This window comes from Dasypus novemcinctus, chromosome 6 (assembly GCF_030445035.2).
Source record: "Dasypus novemcinctus isolate mDasNov1 chromosome 6, mDasNov1.1.hap2, whole genome shotgun sequence".
Lineage (NCBI taxonomy): Eukaryota > Metazoa > Chordata > Mammalia > Cingulata > Dasypodidae > Dasypus > Dasypus novemcinctus.
In genome coordinates, this window is record NC_080678.1 from 86,713,143 (window position 1) to 86,732,694 (window position 19,552).

At 47.7% G+C, this 19,552-nt stretch overlaps 1 protein-coding gene across 1 annotated transcript; it reads right to left on the reverse strand.

Annotated features, from left to right (window-relative positions):
* Window positions 1-3,166: 3,166 nt before the first annotated feature.
* On the reverse strand, window positions 3,167-4,775 carry LOC101443298 (TBC1 domain family member 14-like). Its single transcript, XM_023586786.3, is given in 2 exon segments — window positions 3,167-3,822; window positions 3,824-4,775. Coding segments are annotated over 2 exon segments (1,236 nt in total). The 5' UTR covers window positions 4,711-4,775; the 3' UTR covers window positions 3,167-3,473.
* Between the last annotated feature and the right edge of the window lie 14,777 nt (window positions 4,776-19,552).

Consider the following 19,552-nt stretch of genomic DNA (forward strand, 5'->3'; position numbering starts at 1 on the left):
GAATCTGTGTTTCTTTTTGTTGCGTCATCTCGTTGTGTCAGCTCTCCATGTGTGCGGTGCCATTCTTGGGCAGGCTGCACATTATTTCGTGCTGGGCGGCTCTCCTTACAGGGTGCACTCCTTGCGTGTGGGGCTCCCCCATGCGGGGGACACCCCTGTGTGGCAGGACACTCTTTATGTGCATCAGCACTGTGCATGGGCCAGCTGCACATGGGTCAAGGAGGCCTAGGGCTTGAACCACGTACCTCTCATGTGGTAGACGGATGCCCTAACCACTGGGCCAAGTCCTCTTCTCCCAGAATACATTTCTTCTGCTTCTCTTTCTTTGGAATTTTTTAAGGAACTAGGAATTATCCCTTCAGACAAGAATCCAAAATTCTCAATCAAATATTCAGAATTTCCTGTGGACCTGCTCTTTGTCCAAATCTGTGCTAGGTACTCCAAGGGATAACAAAGAAGGAGAATCTATGTCCTCATGGAGCTTGTAATCTAGTTAGGGAGGAAAGATGCTACAAAACAAGGAGCTAGCAAAATGCCTGCAGGAGGGAAACCATGTGTAATCATCTCCTAAATGCTCCTGGCACACCGAGACAAGAAAGGAATGTGAATCAGAGAACTCGGGCAGAAGCAGAAGCCGGCTGGGCCTTGAGGGATGAGTCAGCTCGCAAAGGCATGGGGCAGAAGCCTGGAGGAAGCCTTTCCCGAGGAGAGCGGAAGTGAAGGGATGTGTGCTTGTGTGCGTGCACAAGTATGTGTGCACAGCCATGCTCACCATTTCAGGGGGAGGAGGGAAAACTGCAAAGCAATGAAGACCCAGAGAAAGTTCTTGCATAGCAGAGAAGACGTTGGGCTGGTACAATGATGTACTATTTTAGGTCTGTGAGCAAGGAGTATAAGGTGATGATGGCAGGAGTTAGTTTAAGGATTTTAAAAGGTCAGTCCAGGACTTTGGAATTCAATCCAGAGTCTTTGGAACCCTGTTCTTTTGGAGGAACTTCATTGAGTTACTTTAGCCTCTCAGAGTCTTTTTTTTTTTTTTTTAACAATTTTACATGACTTTTATTTAATAAAACCACATATTTACAATTCAAAAAGTCCTAGGTTTGATACACTTTACTAAATAAAATTAAAAGTTAACTGTACAAGCAATTAGAACATGATATGTAGCAAGTGTTACCAGGATTCTTCTATCAGCAAACTATTTAAAATAGTCAAAAACTGAGCAGTTAAAAAGTTCCTTTTAAAGTGAGTGTTGTTTCTACAGGGGATCCCAGGGACTGGTGGAAGACACAGCTCTCTGCCGTCAAGGGCAAGCTGCACAAAGGTCCCCAATCTGAAGTCCTCGGTTCTGAAAGATCAGTGGCGAGTGACGAGTGACGTGGGAACACAGGTTTCCATACGTCTCCGCTTACCTGACCCCAGGGACAAGAGCAGCCTGGCTGCGCTCTCCAGCAGTCCCACGGAAAGGTCACAGACCCCAGGTGGGCACCCCGCAGGGGACACGTCACCCTGACCAGCCCTCTTGCGGGCCCTGAGGCCATGGAACCCTTTTTCTGAACTAAAGCCTGGTAAGTATTCCAGCTTGGCCCAGGATCCTGTTTCAAAAGTCAACGCATAAATGGTGCTAGCGAAGAGATGTAAGTCAAACTGCTTGACTAAAAACGTTAAGAGCTGGGTTTTGGATGCGTGTAAAATCCCGCCCATCATCCTGAACAGCAGAGCCCCTCGGTGCATCACTTTCTGTCACGACTTAAGCAACATCTTTATGTACAGTAAGAAAATATATACATCCTCCAAGAACAGAAAGTCTATGTCACGACACAGGGGCCAGCGCACCTGGGAGGAGGGCAGCACGCGCTGGCTGTCCACACCCCACCACGCCGGCCCCAGCCAGGGCCACGTCACCATCTCACCGTCAGGAAGGCACAAGCCGGGGGACCCCAGACCTCCAGGGGAAGCCGGAAGCCTGCGCCAAGAGGCCAGGAGGGCCGGAGCTCAGGGGCCCAGGAGCAGCCACAGCGGTTGGCTCTGCAGCGCCCTGGAGCACTCAGGGCCGGCAGGGAAAGGCCGCTTCTGAGAAACACCACGGGGGCCAGAGGCAGGGTAGAGGGTGGGAGGACACCCCACTGCGACTTGCTGCTGCACCTGGAGGTGTCGCTTAGGGCGTGGCAGGTACAGAAAACCTAGAGAAGACCGCCGCAGCCAGGCTTTCCAGGCCCTGGCCCAGAGTCCCCATTCTTGGCTCCACACTCAAGAGCCTAAAAACTAGACCCAAGCTGTGGACACGTTCCTGGGGGGCAGGGCAGGCCTGCCCCGAGCGCCCCTGGGTGACCTGCGCTGCCCTCTGCCCGTGTCTCCCTAGCACCCCCAGGCCAGCACGCCAGCCGCTCCTGGGACCTGTTTGCACGGATGCCTGCCTGTCCTTCTGGCTGAAATGGGCAAAGCCTGGCCTTGTCTTTGAATCTGGATAATCAAAGTTCTTAATACAGAGTTCTCAAAATAAGGAAAAAGCTACAGCAAAAATTTCCTAATGGAATGGGAGAAAACCCAGCAAAAAGGGGGGAGGGCTGAGGGTTGAGAATTCTGACAGGCCTGCCCAGGACTCTCAGGCTTGTGTTGCTTTACTCAGTAGTAAGATGGTTTTTGAAGCAATATTTTAAAGCTAAGTGCATGAGAAGGGACTCACTGACACTTAGGACTGGTTCGAATGTTCCAGTAGAAAGACAGAGGGGCATCTTGGGCTGTGCCTCGGGTACCCCAGCCTCCACGGAGAGGAGTGGGGTGTGAGGAGGGGGCCTTGACCGTCCCCCTCACCGCTGCTCCATCAACGCAGGGGAGCGAGCGCCAGGAGAGCAGGGGTCCGCTGGCGCCCACTGGGCAGCCTGGCACGGTGATTCCACCGCAGCAGGGCGGCTGCGCAGCCACCGCCGGGCAGGGCCTTCCCTGGAGCCCCGGAGCACCTTTAGCCGCTTTCCTACGAGCCGTTTTCTGCAAACGCTATCTTTGGTGGATGGCTTTTAAAACACGACGTCAGCTCCAGAAAGATGACATGGGTGACTAAATCATCGCTCCCTTTCTTAGATGAGCCCACAACATCTCTGAGGTCCCCCAAGGAACACTTCTCATGCATCTTGGCTAAGAAAGATCGTAATGGACTTCCCAGGAGTTGACATAAAAGCATTACAATTTAATTAGCTTCTGCTGAGACAAAGGGTGAACTAGCCGGCACCCTCCTCTACCGCCGTGCGGCGCGTGCAGTGGCTGACCCTTGCCGTCCCAGCTCCTGGTGCCACTGGGCTTCTTAAGGCTATGCCTGGGGATAATTCTTTAGAAGTTTGTTTTAAGGTCAACTCCAGTGCCAGGAATCACACATGAAAGCAGCCCCTGCTCTTCTCAGCTGCCGGCACGTCAGTCTGAAACAACCGGTGCCGCGTGGACGCCGCTGTAGAGCCGCTCGAGCGTGGCCGGCGGCCTCAGTGCCTGAGGGACGGGCTGCCCTTCTCCAGCTCCCGGCTGTCTCTCTGCAGTGCAGTCAGTACCTGGGCCCACTTTTTGTTTCGACTTTGCATCTGGACGGTGGCGATGGCAGCGAAGAACTCCTCCGAAGGCAGGTCCTCGGGCAGCTTGGTCAGGAACTGGGCGACGTGGATGAAGTCCATCTTGGTCAGGATGTCCTCAAACAGCCTCAGGATCCCCAGGGCCGTGCGGAAGAGAAACTCCTCCCCGTCCCGGCAGAACACGTCCCATATCCGACAGGCCAGGTCGAGGGGCAGGGACTTACTGTACAAGGTGAAGATCCAATCAATTGGGTAGATGTCTGGAGTTGTTTCTCTTGAAATGAGCAAATAATTTCGGCAAGTTTTCTTCAAAGAATACCTCAAATGCAGCAAAATAAGTCAACATAAGGCCAAGGTCCACTCAGAAAAACGCCATTTGACATGGTTTATTCAAAATATTAGAAAAAGCAATAAAGGCATCTGCAGTATCTAAGTTCAAAATCAACACTGCTGCTGTAAAGGACATGCCCTGAACATAGCCCACATCCGGTCGGTAACAAGTATAAGTGCCCAAAATACTGTGCAACATGTCATGATACGGACCACCCTGCTGGAAAATGCAGAGATTAGGAAATGTTCTAGAAATGTCCAGTTTAATAAGTTCAAGACTGGCTTCTCTGTCTGCTGCTGAAAAACTGGCATCTTCATTCTCCACGTCGGAGCCTCCCGTGCTCAGGAACCGCCACCTCTCCTTGGCCCGGGCAAGGCAGATGTCAAAGAGCTCGTGGGTGATGTTCAGCTCGTTGCCGATGGCCAAGCTCCAGACTTTGCCTCTCACGCTTGGAGGGATACCCCGCCACCACAAATCTCGAACTTTTCTAGAAGACCACATTGTTTCCCAGTTAGGTAAAATCTCATTGTTCCAAATAAGGACAGCGTTCCGAATGCTTTCTTCTAATCTGCATCTTTCCTCCAGCTGCTTTTTCCTCCGCTGGGCTTCTTTGAGCTCTCGTCTCTTGGCCTGCACCACCATCTCCTCATACTGCTGCCTGTGTTTCTGAGCCTCTTCCGCTGGTTTCGCTGGGAGATTGGCGGGTCTTTCTTCTAGGATGAGTGCAGTGGTGGAAAGTGGCTCAAAATCAAGAGTCTTCCTCACATTCTGCTTGGGGGAGGGCGGCTTGTTAGGTCGTCCAGCCTTGTCTTCACAGTCCATGAACGGGGCCTCAGCGGCGCGCGGCCGGCGGCCCCATGCCCGGGCGCAGCAGCAGGCCTCCTCGGGCGCGCCCCGCCCGCCGCGCGCCCAGGGCGCCGCACCCAATCCGCGCTCCACTTCCGCCCGCCGGGCCGGGCCGGGCACGCCCACCGCGCGCTCCCCGGCTTGGGCGCCCCCGGCGCGGCGCGAGCGGTGCCTGGGGGCGGCTGCGGCAGGGCGCGCCGCGGCCTCTCAGAGTCTTGATGTCTCTTAGATGTACAAGGGAGCTAATTGGGGAGAGGAGAGGTAAGGGTGACTGTATGTGTGTATGTGTGTGTGTGTGTGTGCGCGCATGCACACATGTGTAAAGCCTTGGTGAGAATCAGATGATCCGTCTCAGTGCTAATCTGATGCACTTGTTCTATGGCATGGATTCAAGAGTGGGGAAAAGAGAAAGAGATTAGGAAGCTGATGGAGCCCTTGACCTCCATCAGGAGGTCCAAAGTATGAGAGGATCCAGCTCCTGCAATCTTGCTTATAACTTATAACCCCATCTCCACCTGACTTAGCCGGACCCTTGCTTGTCAACATTATCCTTGACTAAGGATTTTTCATTCTTTCTAAGAGTGTACCTATTGTGGATCCCTTGTAACTAGAGTTTGAGGAGGACAAAGGGCAGTGGGCCTCAGATTGAGTCCCTCTTTGTCCATCCCATAAGTATGAAGCTGCCTCTTTCATTCCATCCACCTCCCAAGCCCAGTCGTTTTAGGATCTAGCTGCAGGGGGCCAGTGCTGAGTCCGCTGTCAGCCATGGCAGGAGGTGTACATGTGGACTGAGGCAAGGCCAGGGACACCAGGTTTGGTTTCAAGGGACATTGACCAGGATATTGGATTGTGCTTTAACGAGCTGCTGATGGAGATGGGGGTGAGAGTGTGGGAGGTGGCCAGCCCCTTGGAAAACAATAACCCCTGCAGATTTTCCATCTCAATAGTGAAATCGAGTCTCTCAGGAGTGGACTGCTGCCTGGGATTGCTGCCCCACTTTGCTTGTGTAGAGGGGAGTCAATGACATTGGAAGTCAGTGATGGGAGGGCAAAGCCAACCCTGGGACTCTCTCCCTGTCAGAATCAGGTGAGAAGGGAAGTCCAGCACTGAGTTGCATCACTAGCGTGGCTCAGGGGTGGGCAGGGCAGTTGTTCTCTGGTCCATATGGGTGCAGGAGATGCCCCTGGCAGCCTGCACAGGGCACCGGCACCCACAATAGCAATTCCTATTCCATAGACAGCTGGAGGCTTCTCGAGTCTTTGAGGACCCTTTAGTAGCCTACAGATCCCCAGAGGGGCAGGAGGGGAAGCTTGACATGGTGGAAGGGAAAGTGGGGGTAGAGCTTACCTGTCGCTAAATGAAAGGCCTGTGATCAGAATCCAGTCTGGCTTGAATCTCTGGACTGCCCATGTGCCAGCTGGGCCCTGAGCCTCAGCAGAGTGGCAACTCCTACTCTCTGGTTCGTTCATCTGACCCAGGTCAGCTAACAGGGAGGTGAAGATGGTCAACCACCACACCAGGGAATCAAGAGTGCCTACAACTGAAAGCAGGAGAATTGTATTCATAATCCATGTGGAATCTAAGCCCCCTCTTGATCTAGAGGTGGCGAGGACATCACCATCCCAGGGTCCACAGAATGGAGGAATAAAATATGGACTAGAGTGGACTTACTGATATTCTACTATAAAACTATTGTGACGAGTAATAGAAGAAATTTTAGCATTGAGGTGGAGAAAGTGGTCACAGGATTTGCTGAGGGCAGGGAGAGGGAAGTAGAGATGTGAAGTGGGGGCATTTTTGGGATTTTGAGTTGTGCTAAATGATATTTCAGGGTCAGATGCTGGACTTTATGTATCCTGCCATAACCCACTGAATGTACTGGGGGAGAGTGCAAACTCAGGGTAAACTATTATCTGTGTAGTGCAGCAGTGCCTCAAAATGTGTTCACCAAATGTGATGAGTGTGCTGCAATGATGATGAAGGTTGTTGGTGTGGGAGGAGTGGGGTAGGGAGGTGGGGGTTATACAGGAACCTCTTATATTTTTTAATGTAACATTTTTTGTTTGATGTATATATCTTCGAAAAAATAAAATTTACAAAAATGATGAGGTGGGGGGTGGGGAGTGGGTTATATGGGGATCTCTTTTGTTTTTTGTTTTTTTAATGTTTTTTAATGTAACATTCCTTGTGATCTATTAACTTTAATTTAAAAAAATAACATAGGCTGGGGGCAAGATGCTGTCTGAGTGAGTGCACCTCATAATCTCTCCTGCAAAGAAGTGGCTAAGTAGGGTTGGAGCCCTGCTGGACCAGGCTGTTTTGGGTGTTTGCAGGGCAGGAGGTGTCTGGACATCGATTTGGTGGGACAGTGACAGAGGAGATTCCTGCAAGAGGTAGAATTTTGGGTCTCTTGCATGGAGGTCGGAGATTGTGGGTAGGACCCTTCCCCTGGGGCTGGCGGCCCAGTGGTGGTGATTCCTGAAGGCTTCATTGAGCTGGGGTTTTCCCAAGCCCTGAGCGGGCTGTTTCGGGGGCTTGCAAGGCAGGAGGTGTTCAGATGTTGATTAGGTGAGACAGTGACGGAGGAGATTCTTGTGATAGGTGGAATTTTGGGTTTCTGACACCGAGGTCAGAAGTTGTGGGTGGGGCCCCTCCCCCTAGGGCTGGTGGTCCAACTGCAACGATCCCTGGGATCTTTGTTGCGCTGGGGTGTTCCCAAACCCTGAGTGGACTCTTTTGGGGGCTTGCAGGGCAGGAGATGTCTGGATGTCGATTTGGTGAGACAGTGACAGAAAAGATTCTTGTGAGAGGTGGAATTTTGGGTTTCTGACACAGAGGTCAGAAGTTGTGGGTGGACCCCTCCCCCTAGGGCTGGCGGCCTGGCCACTGCGATCCCTAAAGGCTGTGTTGTGCTGTGGTGTTCCCAGGCCCCTGTTAACCAGATGCATGGTTCCCAGGTCTGTGTCCCCTAAACCCTGGTGGCCCATGCTCCAGAGACTCACACACCCTGAGTTTGCAATATCACAGATTTCCCATCCCTGAATCCACTGTGCCCTGAGGTCCATCTGAAGACCTTGATTACCCTAGCCCTCAGTGTTTTGTGTTGCGGTCACCCCTCGGGCTGAAGTGTGGTTTGCTGGCCTGGCGGGGGAGCGGCCGCGGTAGGCCTAATTCCGCTGCCCCCATAATAGGGTAGTTGGTCGGGCCCACCGCCACCCCTGAAGGAAGCTCGGCATGGGCGCAGAGTGCCCTCGGGTCTCCCCTTCTCGGCAGCCATGCTTCCGCGGCCGCCCCTCCTCCCAGATGGCGTCACCCGATGCCTTGTGGGGCGGCACCCTTCTTCTTCCTTTTCCCTGCGCAGGCGCAGGGCAGAAAATTCCAGTCTGCCCTTTTCCCCTCCCCCGACAGCAGCAACAGCCAGGCGTGGGCGGAGAAATCCAGCCCGCCCTTTTCCCCTCCCCCAACAGCAGCAACAGCCAGGTGTGGGCGGAAAAATCCAGCCCGCCCTTTTCCCTTCCCCCGACAGCAGCAACAGCCAGGCGTGGGCGGGAAACTCAAGTCTGCCCTCCACCCCAGCAACAGCAGCCACCAATCCCTAAACCCTGCCCCTTCCCCCAGCAACAGTGACAGCCAATCCCTAACCACCACCCCTCCCCCGTCCAGTACTGCCCACTGACCTTTCGCCGGCAACCAATCAGAACAGGGCGTGGCTTCGACCAATCAGCCTTCCCCAGCCCCTATAAAACTGTTGCCTCTCCCTCAATAAAGTGGACTTGCGTGTTTACCTTGTCTCCGTGGTAGTTCTTCTGCCATGCGCCCTCCAGTCCTGAGAGCCCCCGACAAGGGCCTGGCCTCCCTTGTCCCCAGTTCGTCGCCTGCTTCTCCGGGCGACCCCTTCGTCGCCGGCTTCGCCGGGCGACCCCGTCAGCCAAACCGCGCAACCCCTTGTGAGACCGATCCCTCGTCTGCTGCCGGACCGACCCCTCGTCCCAAGTGGGACCGACCCCTCGTCCCAAGCGGGACCGACCCCTCGTCCAGAGCTGGACCGACCCCTCGTCCGCAGCCAGACCCCACCTCTACCGACTGAGCAAGCCGCCGCAGCTGGCGCCCAACGTGGGGCAAGGCAACTCCACCACAGCCTCACTCCATAACCTGGCGGTCGCCCCCCCTCCTCTCTTCTCACCTTGGGACTTCTCTCGTGCAACATTGCTGCTACCTGAGCCTTGGCTACCTCATACGATCCACGGCGGTCTGGGAGAATCGCTGGATGGCTTTCTCCTTCCATGTTGGGGGCTTATACCGACCCGCTATGATTAAGAGGAGCCTTGGATTTCTCGGGAGCGCACGCTTGCACGTCTGAAGTAACCCTACCACAGCCCTACGCCCTCCTCTCTTCTCACCCCTATCTTTTTGCTCTGCATTGCTGCTCCTGAACCTTGGTGACCTCATATGATCCACAGCGGTCTGGGAGAATCGCTGGATGGCTTTCTCCTTCCATGTCGGGGGCTTATACCGACCCGCTATGATTAAGAGGCGCCAATAAAACTCTCAGGAGCACGTGCCTGAGCACCTCCACCCCTGCCTTCACCTCTGCCTTCTCCCCTCCGTGCTTGCTCTCCTTTGCCTTGCTCCACTGCTCGTCGTTCCGCCCTCCCCTCGTCGGGGCCTTCTCTTGGCCCGCGACCACCGTCGGAGCCCCACCGGCTCCGACCCCTCGTCTCACCGCGCACCTCGGCTCCCATCGCTGCGCTCTCAAGGTAAGGGCCCCTTTTCTTATCGGCTCCAAAAGGCCATTAGCAATGGGTAACATCCTATCTGCTAAGCAAGCCCCGCAAGTTTGGGCCCTCGCCGGTCTCCTAGACACTCACCGGTGTAAGATCTCTTTGAAACAGCCCCAAGTCTTCTGTAACCGCAGCCCCCCATGCCGCCATCGCTCTCAAGCAGCTCCAGCCCTGCTAAACGGCCCGCAACCCGCTTTCCCCGGCCCACGGCTTGCTTTCTAGCATCTAATAACGTTTCTGCTTTTGCCTCCCCATACTTCTGCAGAGCTTCCTCCTGTATCGACCTCACTCCTCTTCTCAGCCATCCAAAGCGTCCTTTCTCGTCCCCCGCCCCCCTCCTTTTTTTTGCCTGAACCCCCACTGCGTTGCAGATTGGGCTGCCCCGTGTCGGCCCGCCCCATTAACATCGGCCTCTCTCGCGCCCGTGAAGACTTTGGCCTTCTTGTTGTCCTCGCCTACGTTTCCACCACTCCCGACGCTGCCGCCACCACTGTCGCTGGTGCCCTGACACAACTTGTTCTCACCGCTGCGATCCTCCAGACCATCACACAGTCTGCCTCTGCCACTCTTTGCCACCAAGAAGAGATCAACCACCTGTAACGCGCTATCATCCTGGACTTTTAACAGCACATGGACCTTATAGCCACCAAGATAAACGAGAATTGGACATTGGCCACCCTTGCTTGCAACGGCAAGATACCACCCCCTAAATTGTACATTTATATCCCCGTCATACTCACCTCCCTCTTCAGCCCCGCTTCCCTCATTGCTTATTGCCTCTTGGGCCTCAGCTACTTGTTGCTGCTGCCATCCTGGTCCTTATTTGAAAAGAAGGGGGAAATGCGGTCACCCCTCGGGCTGAAGTGTGGTTTGCTGGCCTGGCGGGGGAGCGGCCGCGGTAGGCCTAATTCCGCTGCCCCCATAATAGGGTAGTTGGTCGGGCCCACCGCCACCCCTGAAGGAAGCTCGGCATGGGCGCAGAGTGCCCTCGGGTCTCCCCTTCTCGGCAGCCATGCTTCCGCGGCCGCCCCTCCTCCCAGATGGCGTCACCCGATGCCTTGTGGGGCGGCACCCTTCTTCTTCCTTTTCCCTGCGCAGGCGCAGGGCAGAAAATTCCAGTCTGCCCTTTTCCCCTCCCCCGACAGCAGCAACAGCCAGGCGTGGGCGGAGAAATCCAGCCCGCCCTTTTCCCCTCCCCCAACAGCAGCAACAGCCAGGTGTGGGCGGAAAAATCCAGCCCGCCCTTTTCCCTTCCCCCGACAGCAGCAACAGCCAGGCGTGGGCGGGAAACTCAAGTCTGCCCTCCACCCCAGCAACAGCAGCCACCAATCCCTAAACCCTGCCCCTTCCCCCAGCAACAGTGACAGCCAATCCCTAACCACCACCCCTCCCCCGTCCAGTACTGCCCACTGACCTTTCGCCGGCAACCAATCAGAACAGGGCGTGGCTTCGACCAATCAGCCTTCCCCAGCCCCTATAAAACTGTTGCCTCTCCCTCAATAAAGTGGACTTGCGTGTTTACCTTGTCTCCGTGGTAGTTCTTCTGCCATGCGCCCTCCAGTCCTGAGAGCCCCCGACAAGGGCCTGGCCTCCCTTGTCCCCAGTTCGTCGCCTGCTTCTCCGGGCGACCCCTTCGTCGCCGGCTTCTCCGGGCGACCCCTTCATCGCCGGCTTCGCCGGGCGACCCCGTCAGCCAAACCGCGCAACCCCTTGTGAGACCGATCCCTCGTCTGCTGCCGGACCGACCCCTCGTCCCAAGTGGGACCGACCCCTCGTCCCAAGCGGGACCGACCCCTCGTCCAGAGCTGGACCAACCCCTCGTCTGCAGCCAGACCCCACCTCTACCGACCGAGCAAGCCGCCGCATTGTGTTGTTGTTTTTTTTTCTCTCTCTCTCTCCTTGAGCTTGGAGGAGTATACCAGCTGACTTGGAGAGAGTCTGGGAAGAAAGAAGAGGTGAATCTGCTGAGAAAGCCCAATTTACCTAACCACCCTGGGATAGGAAACTTGGTCTGGGAGAAGGTGGAATCAGAAAATCAATTAGACCTCTCCTAGTGCACCTAAGGGGGAGGGACTGTAGGAGGTGCTATCCAAGCTTCCAATAGCATATTTGGGGTTTCTGGTGAGGTGTAGGTGCTCTCACACTGGAAATAAAAAGTCATAGTCTTCTGTGTTGAGTTGGTTCAACAGGGACCTACTTGAATCTCCTACCAGACCTCTCAGGCAGCTTTCCTGCTGCCCTGGGAGAGAAAGAAGTCAGGAAAGGAGAAAGTGGGAAGGTCAGATCCCTAAGTGTATTATTTAACTGCAAAGAGGATTCCTTGCTTGAAACTTTGGTTCTTTTTTTTTTCCCCCTCCCGTTTTATCCCCCAAGGTTCTTTTTCATTTATTTACTTTTTTTCTCTTTTTCTTTTTCTTGCTTTTTGCCCCCTCTTTTTCTCTTCTCTTTTCTTTCTTTTCTCTCTTTCTTCTTCTTTTATTTTATTTTCTTTATATAATAGGTGCTACAGGGAACGTGTCACACTTGCTGTGTTTCCTCATCCTCCATTTCCTCTTTTCTGTGTGTATTGATTTTGGCCACCTACACTATCCCCTTCCCCCCACATCTTTCTATCCTCCATCATCTGCTGTTTCTCTTACATTCTACCTCCCTTATTTTGGCCCCCAAATTCTCTGACATTTTATTTCTAATACCTTTGTTCTGTTTTCTGTCTGTTATCCACTCTTCATATTATTGTCTTTCTTTTCTCTTTCCCTCTCTCAATGAAAACACTGGCCTTTTAATTCATACTATATTCCTCCCCATATTCAGCTGACTATCTCATTATAGGTACTCTACTTACTCCTATAACTCTATACAACTTACATGAGTCTGATATCCATTCTCCTAGATCTCACATTGTTGCTCTGTTAACATTTATTACCAATACTACTTTATACATTATTTTTTCTTACTCATTTTGCTTTCTGTGGCCCTAATATTGTCCTTCAAAGTGAACTTAGCCAGCAGCAAGAAAATAGAGTAAGAAGAACAAAGTGACAAAGAGAAGACATAACAGTTATGCACGAACAACAACTAATTAATTCCCAAGACTAGACAAAGAAGCTAAGGAACTGATTATACCCGTCAAGATAAAATTATGACCAGACAGCAACAAAAAACTACAAACCAAACCAATAATCAGGAAAACATGGCCAAATCCAATGAACAATCTAAAAACCAGGAAGAGGACCAGAACATTGGACAAGTAATTAAAGATCTAAAAACATACATTAGAGACCAATTTAATGAAGTAAAGGAAGAGATTAAAAATATGGAAGAAAACACTTGGAGAGGAAATTGCGGACATACACAAAAAGGTAACAGATATGATGGTGATGAACACCACAGTTCAAGAAATCAAAAGTACACTCTCAGCAAATAGCAGCAGATTAGAAGAGGCAGAGGAGAGAATTAGCGATGTGGAAGACAGTACATCTGAAATCAAACAGATAGTAGAACTGATCGATAAAAAGATAGAAAAAAATCCAGCTAGGACTTAGGGACCTGAATGAAGATGCAAAATGCACAAACATACGTATTAGAGGCATCCCAGAAGGAGAAGAGAAAGGAAAGGGGACAGAAGGGGTGTTGGAGGAAATAATGGCTGAAAACTTCCCAAATCTACTGAGAGAGATGGATGTACATGTCCAGGAAGCACAATGCACCCCAAACACCATCAATCACAACAGGCCTACACCAAGACATATACTTGTCAAATTATCCAATGCTCAGGACAAAGAGAAAATTCTAAAAGCAGCAAGAGAAAAGAGAACCATCACATACAAGGGAGGGTCCATAAGTTTAAGTGCTGATTTCTCATCTGAAACCATGGAGGCAAGAAGGCGGTGGTATGATAAAGTCAAGGTACTAAAAGAAAAAAATTTCCAACCAAGAATACTCTACCCAGCTAAACTACCATTCAGAAATCATGGAGAATTCAAAATATTCACAGATAAACAGCAATTAAAAGATTATGCCAACAAGAACCCTGCCCTTCAAGAAATACTAAAAGGAGTTGTGCAGGAAGAAAGAAAAAAACAGGAGAAGCAGAGTTGAAAGAGAGTGTAAGACCAACAAAAAAGACAAAAAGAGAAGGAAAAAACAAACAAACAATATATGACAAACACAAGTCCAAACAAAATATGGCTAACATAAATAATTCCTTGAAAGTAATAACACTGAATGTCAATGGATTAAACTCACCTGTCAAAACATTCAGACTGGAAGATTGGATAAGAAAATATGACTCATCTATATGCTGTCTGCAAGAAACACATCTTAGACCCAGGCAATCATGGAGGTTGAAAGTGAATGACTGGAAAACAGTCTTACAAGCAAACAATAACCAAAAAAAGGCAGGAGTAGCTATATGAATATCAGACAAAATAGACTTTAAATGCAAAACAATTGTGAGAGACAAAGAAGGATACTAAATATTAGTGAAAGGGATAATTGTTCAAGAAGATCAAAAAATCATAAATATTTATGCTCCTAACAAGGGCACCTCCAAATACGTGAGGCAAACACTGGAAAAACTAAGTGAAGGAATAGATGCCTCTACAATTATAGTGGGAGACTTTAATATACCACTATCAACTTTGGACAGAATATCTCAAAAGTGAATCAATAAAGAAACAAAAACTTTGAACAGTATATTAGAGGAGCTGGATCTAATAGACATATACAGATCATTACACCTGAATACAGCAGGATATACATTTTTCTCAAGTGCACATGGCTCATTCTCCATGATAGACCATATGCTAGGCCACAAAGAAAGGCTCAATGAATTCAGAAAGATCAAAATCATACAAAATAATTTCTCTGACCACAGTTGAGTAAAGCTGGAAATCTGCAAGGGCCAAAGGCCCAGATTTCACACCAAGATATGGAAATTAAACAGCACACTCTTAGAAAAATAGTGGGTCAAAGAGGAAATCTCAAAAGAAATTAATAACTACCTTGAAACTAGTGAAAATGATAACACAACGTACCAAAATTTATGAGATGCAGCAGTACTAGGAGGGAAATTTATAGCCATAAATTCACACATCAAAAAAGAAGAAAGAGCAAAAATTGAAGAACTAACTGCACATTTGGAGGAATTAGTAAAAAAACAACAGAGTAACCCCATAGGAAGAAGAAAGAAAGAACAAAGATAAGAGCAGAGCTAAATGAAATAGAAAATAAGAAAGCACTTGAAAAGATAAACAAAACCAAGAGCTGGTTCTTTGAGAAGATCAATAAAATTGACAAACCCTTAGCGAGACTAACAAAGAAAAAAAGAGAGAAGATGCAAATACACAAAATAAGAAATGAGAAAGGAGATATCACCATTGACCCCACAAAAATAAAACCTATCATAAGAGGATACTTTGAAAAACTATATTCCAACAAAAATGACAATTCAGAGGAAATGGACACATTCCTAGAAATACATAAGCAGTATATATTGATGAAAGAAGAAATTGATGATCTCAACAAACCAATCACAAGTAAAGAAATAGAATCAGTCATTAAAAACCTCCCAACTAAAAAGAGCCCAGGGCCAGATTGCTTCACAGGTGAATTCGACAAAACATTCCAGAAAGAACTAATGCCAGTCTTCTGAAACTCTTCCAAAAAATCAAAACAGAAGGAACATTACCTAACTCATTCTATGAAGCCAGTGTTACCCTAGTACCAAAGCCAAACGAATATACCACAAGAAAGGAAAATTACAGACCAATTTGTCTAATGAACCTAGACAAAAAAATCATCAACAAAATACTTGCTAACCGTATTCAACAACACTTAAACGAATTACACACCATGACCAAGTGGGATTCATTCCAGGTATGCAAGGATGGTTCAACATAAGAAAATCAGTCAATGTAATACACCATATAAAGAGATTGAAGGAAAAAAATCACATGATTTTATCTATAGATGCAGAAAAAGCATTTGACAAAATACAGCACCCTTTCTTGATAAAAACATTGCAAAAGATCAGAATACAAGGAAATTATCTGAACATGATAAAGAGTATATATGAAAAACCTACAGCCAACATCGTTGAAAATGGTGAAATCCTAAAATCTTTCCCTCTAAAATCAGGAACAAGACAAGGATGCCCACTACCACCTCTTCTATTTAACATTGTCTTAGAAGTACTTGCTCAAGCACTGAGGCAAGAACCAGATATAAAAGGCATTCAAATTGGAAAGGAAGAAGTAAAAATTTCATTATTTGCAGATGACATGATCCTAAACATAGAAAACCCTGAGAGATGGACAAAAAAGCTCCTAGAACTCATAAATGAGTTTAGTAAGATCGCAGGTTATAAGATCAATGCGCAAAAATTAGCAGTGTTTCTATACACCAATAATGAGCAAGCTCAGGAGGAAATCAAGAAACAAATACCATTTACAATAGTCAATAAAAAAATCAAATACCTAGGAATAACTTTAACTAAAGATGTAAAAACCTTACAGAGAACTACACAACACTGTTCAGGGAAATCAAAGAAGACCTAAATAAATGGAAGGGTATTCCCTGTTCATGGATAGAGAGACTAAATATTATTAAGATGTCTATCCTACCAAAACTGATCTACACATTCAATGCAACCCCAATAAAAATCAACACAGCATTCCTTAAGGAACTAGAAAAACTAGCTATGAAATTTATTTGGAAAGGAAAGAGGCCCCGAATAGCCAAAGACATATTGAAAAAAAAAAAACAAAATTGGAGTAATCACACTACCTGACTTCAAAACATACTACAAAGCTACAGTAGTATAAACAGTATGGTATTGGCACAAGGAGAGACACACAGACCAATGGAACCAAATTGAGAGTTCTGATATAGATCCTCATATATATAGTCATGTAATATTCGATAAAGCCACCAAACCCTCTCAACTGGGAGAGAATGGCCTATTCAACAAATGGTGTCTGGAGAACTGGATATCCATAAGTAAAAGAAGGAAAGAGGATTCCCATCTCACACCTTATATAAAAATCAACTCAAGATGGATCAAAGACCTAAATATAAGAGCCAAGACCATAAAGACTTTGGAAAGCAGTGTAGGGAAGCATATACAAGACCTTGTAATAGGAAATGGCTTCAAGAACTTCACATCAAAAGCATGAGCCGCAAAAGAACAAACAGATAAATGGGAATTCCTCACATTTAAAGCCCTTTGCACTTCACAGGAGATGGTCATTAAAGTGAAAAGAGAGCCTACACAGTGGGACAAAATATTTGGTAACCATATATCTGATAGGAGACTTATATCCTACATATATAAAGAACTATATCTTGAAAATAAAAAGATAAACAACCTGTTTTAAAAATGGGAAAAAGATTTGAACAGATGCTTCTCCAAAGAAGAAATACAAATGGCTAAAAAGCACATGAAAAAATGCTCAAAATCACTAGCTATTAGGGAAATGCAAATCAAAACTACAACGAGATACCATCTTACTCCCATAAGACTGGCAGCTATCAAAAAACAGAAGACTACAAGTGCTGGAGAGGATGTGGAGGAATGGGAACACTCATCCACTGTTGATGGGAAAGCAAAAGGATCCAGCGATTCTGGAGGACAATTTGGCAGCTTCTCAAAAAGTTAGGTATAGATTTGCCATATGACCCAGCAATTCCACTGCTGGGTATATACCCAGTAGAACTGAAAACAAGGACACAAACTGATATATGCACACCAACGTTCATAGCAGCATTGTTCACTATTGTCAAAAGTTGGAATCAACCCAAATGCCTATCAACAGATGAATGGATAAATAAAATGTGGTATATACATACAATGGAATACTACTCAGCTTTAAGAATGAATACACTGCAAACACACGTGATAACATGGATAAATCTTGAGAACCTTATGTTGAGTGAAGCAACCCAGGCATTGAAGGACAAATACTACATGACCTCAATGATATGAAATAAGTAAACCAAGTTGCCTCAGAGAGCTAGAGACTGGATGATAGGCTTAAAGGAAAATGGGGGATAGAGGAAGGATGTAAGCTGACACCTACATGGGTGAAATCTATGATAAGCTGGAGGTAAGTATTTGTACAAGGAAGGGATAAAATGGGGACATAGGGTTACCTTTGGGTGGGGCTTTGCAGGCTTGAGGGGGTTAGGGATGGGAGTATGGGTAATATTGCCCAAGAAATCAGGCAATAGAAGTGTTCCACAAGATTACACAAGGATGGATATAAGACAAGTTAAATTACACCAAAAATATGTAGGGGCTGATAGGCTAAAATGTAAATCATAATGTAAAACATAAGTTAACTAAAGCTTTAGAAAATTGTATAGTCTAAAATATAAACCACAATGTAGACCCAAATGATACCTTGTTTGAACACTATTGTCTCAATATCTGTACATCAGTTTCAGTAAATATAGTAATGAATATGTAAAAAGATTATTGCTGTGGAAGGGAAAAGGATTTTATGTTGGATATGTGGGAGTACTGTATATTGTATATATGAATTACTGTGGTCTAAAACTTTTGTGAAGATAAACTTAATAATTAGGAAAAAAAGAAAAAGATAGGAAATAGACACTGAGGAAAAGACGGAAGTAGTTGCCTTACCAATTTGCATATAGGGCAACACTTATTGCAGTGATGGAAGGAGAAACATCAAAAACAAAGCCTTTGCATTTTTAAATTTTTTGATACTCCAATTTATTTTTACCTTAATTTTTCTAAATTAATATATATTCTGTATATAACCTTTAAACTCATCACTATATTCCATTTTACTATTAAGGGAACCTAGCAATATATTGGGCTTCACTTTTGAAGATGTTTTGGATCACAGAGAGGTTCAACAATGGCATGGGAGGAACACTGGTGTGGGATGTTATTGACAGGGGACACATGTTTGGCAGGGGGTTCTACAGGGCATACATCCAGGGTACATAAAAATGTTTGGATATTTTCATAGTGGTTACAATTAAAAACAACAACTGAGGGAGTGCTGAGTTCCTAGCCAGGGGTGCTCTATCACAGTCCCTAAAGGAACAGCAACAATCCCCCAAGTGCAACAGCAGAGACCAAAAAAGAATGAAGGTCCAACAATGAGCCCTTGATACTATTGACTATTCTTGTGAGCCTGGGCACCTGAAACAAGAACAAGGCCTAGAGCTGCAGGGTGCCTAAGAGTTACCTCCTGAGAGCCTCCATGTTGCTCAAATGTGGCCAGTTTCAAAGCCAAATTCAGCATGTAAATGTGTTACCTTCCCCCCAGCGTGGGACATGACTCCCAGGGATGAGTCTCCCTAGCACCGAGGGATTACTACCAAGTACCAGCTGATGATGTAATTAGAAAATGACCTTGAGTAAAAGGGTCAACTCAGACCAGCAGATATCTCAGTCTACATATAACACCAGGAGTTAAAAATGCTTTTTGACCTGAATAAAAGGGGGAAATGGAAAGGACAAATGAGTTTATATGGCTATGAGTCTCCAAAAAGAGCCAGGAGGTTATCAGAGGGGTTGCCCTTATGCACACCTGAGCAGAGTCCCAGAGACAGATAAAGTAGATACAACCCCAGGTATTGGTTCTGCTGAGGGCTACAGAGACCCACAGGTTCTATGGTCATGGCAGATGAAGTTCAGTGCCATGCCAGTTGGCCCTATTTTGGAGTCTGTTTCTGTGTGATGGAGATGGACTTATATGTGATCTTTGTCCACAAGTCTCTCTGTTACTTTTACCAGAACTATAGTTGTTGCTGGGGTTTAATGTATACCCAGGGGACCTGAATCTCTGGACTGTCCATGTGATAGCCAGGCCCTGAGCCTCAACACACTTGCAACTCCTATACTCTGGTTTATTGGACTTACCCCACTCTGCTAACATGGAGGTGAAAAAGGTCAACCACCACACCAGGGAGCCAAGACTGCCTGCAACTGAAAGCAGGAGAATTGCATCCAGCATCCATGTGGAATCTAAGCCCCCTCTTGATATAGATGTGGAGTGGAC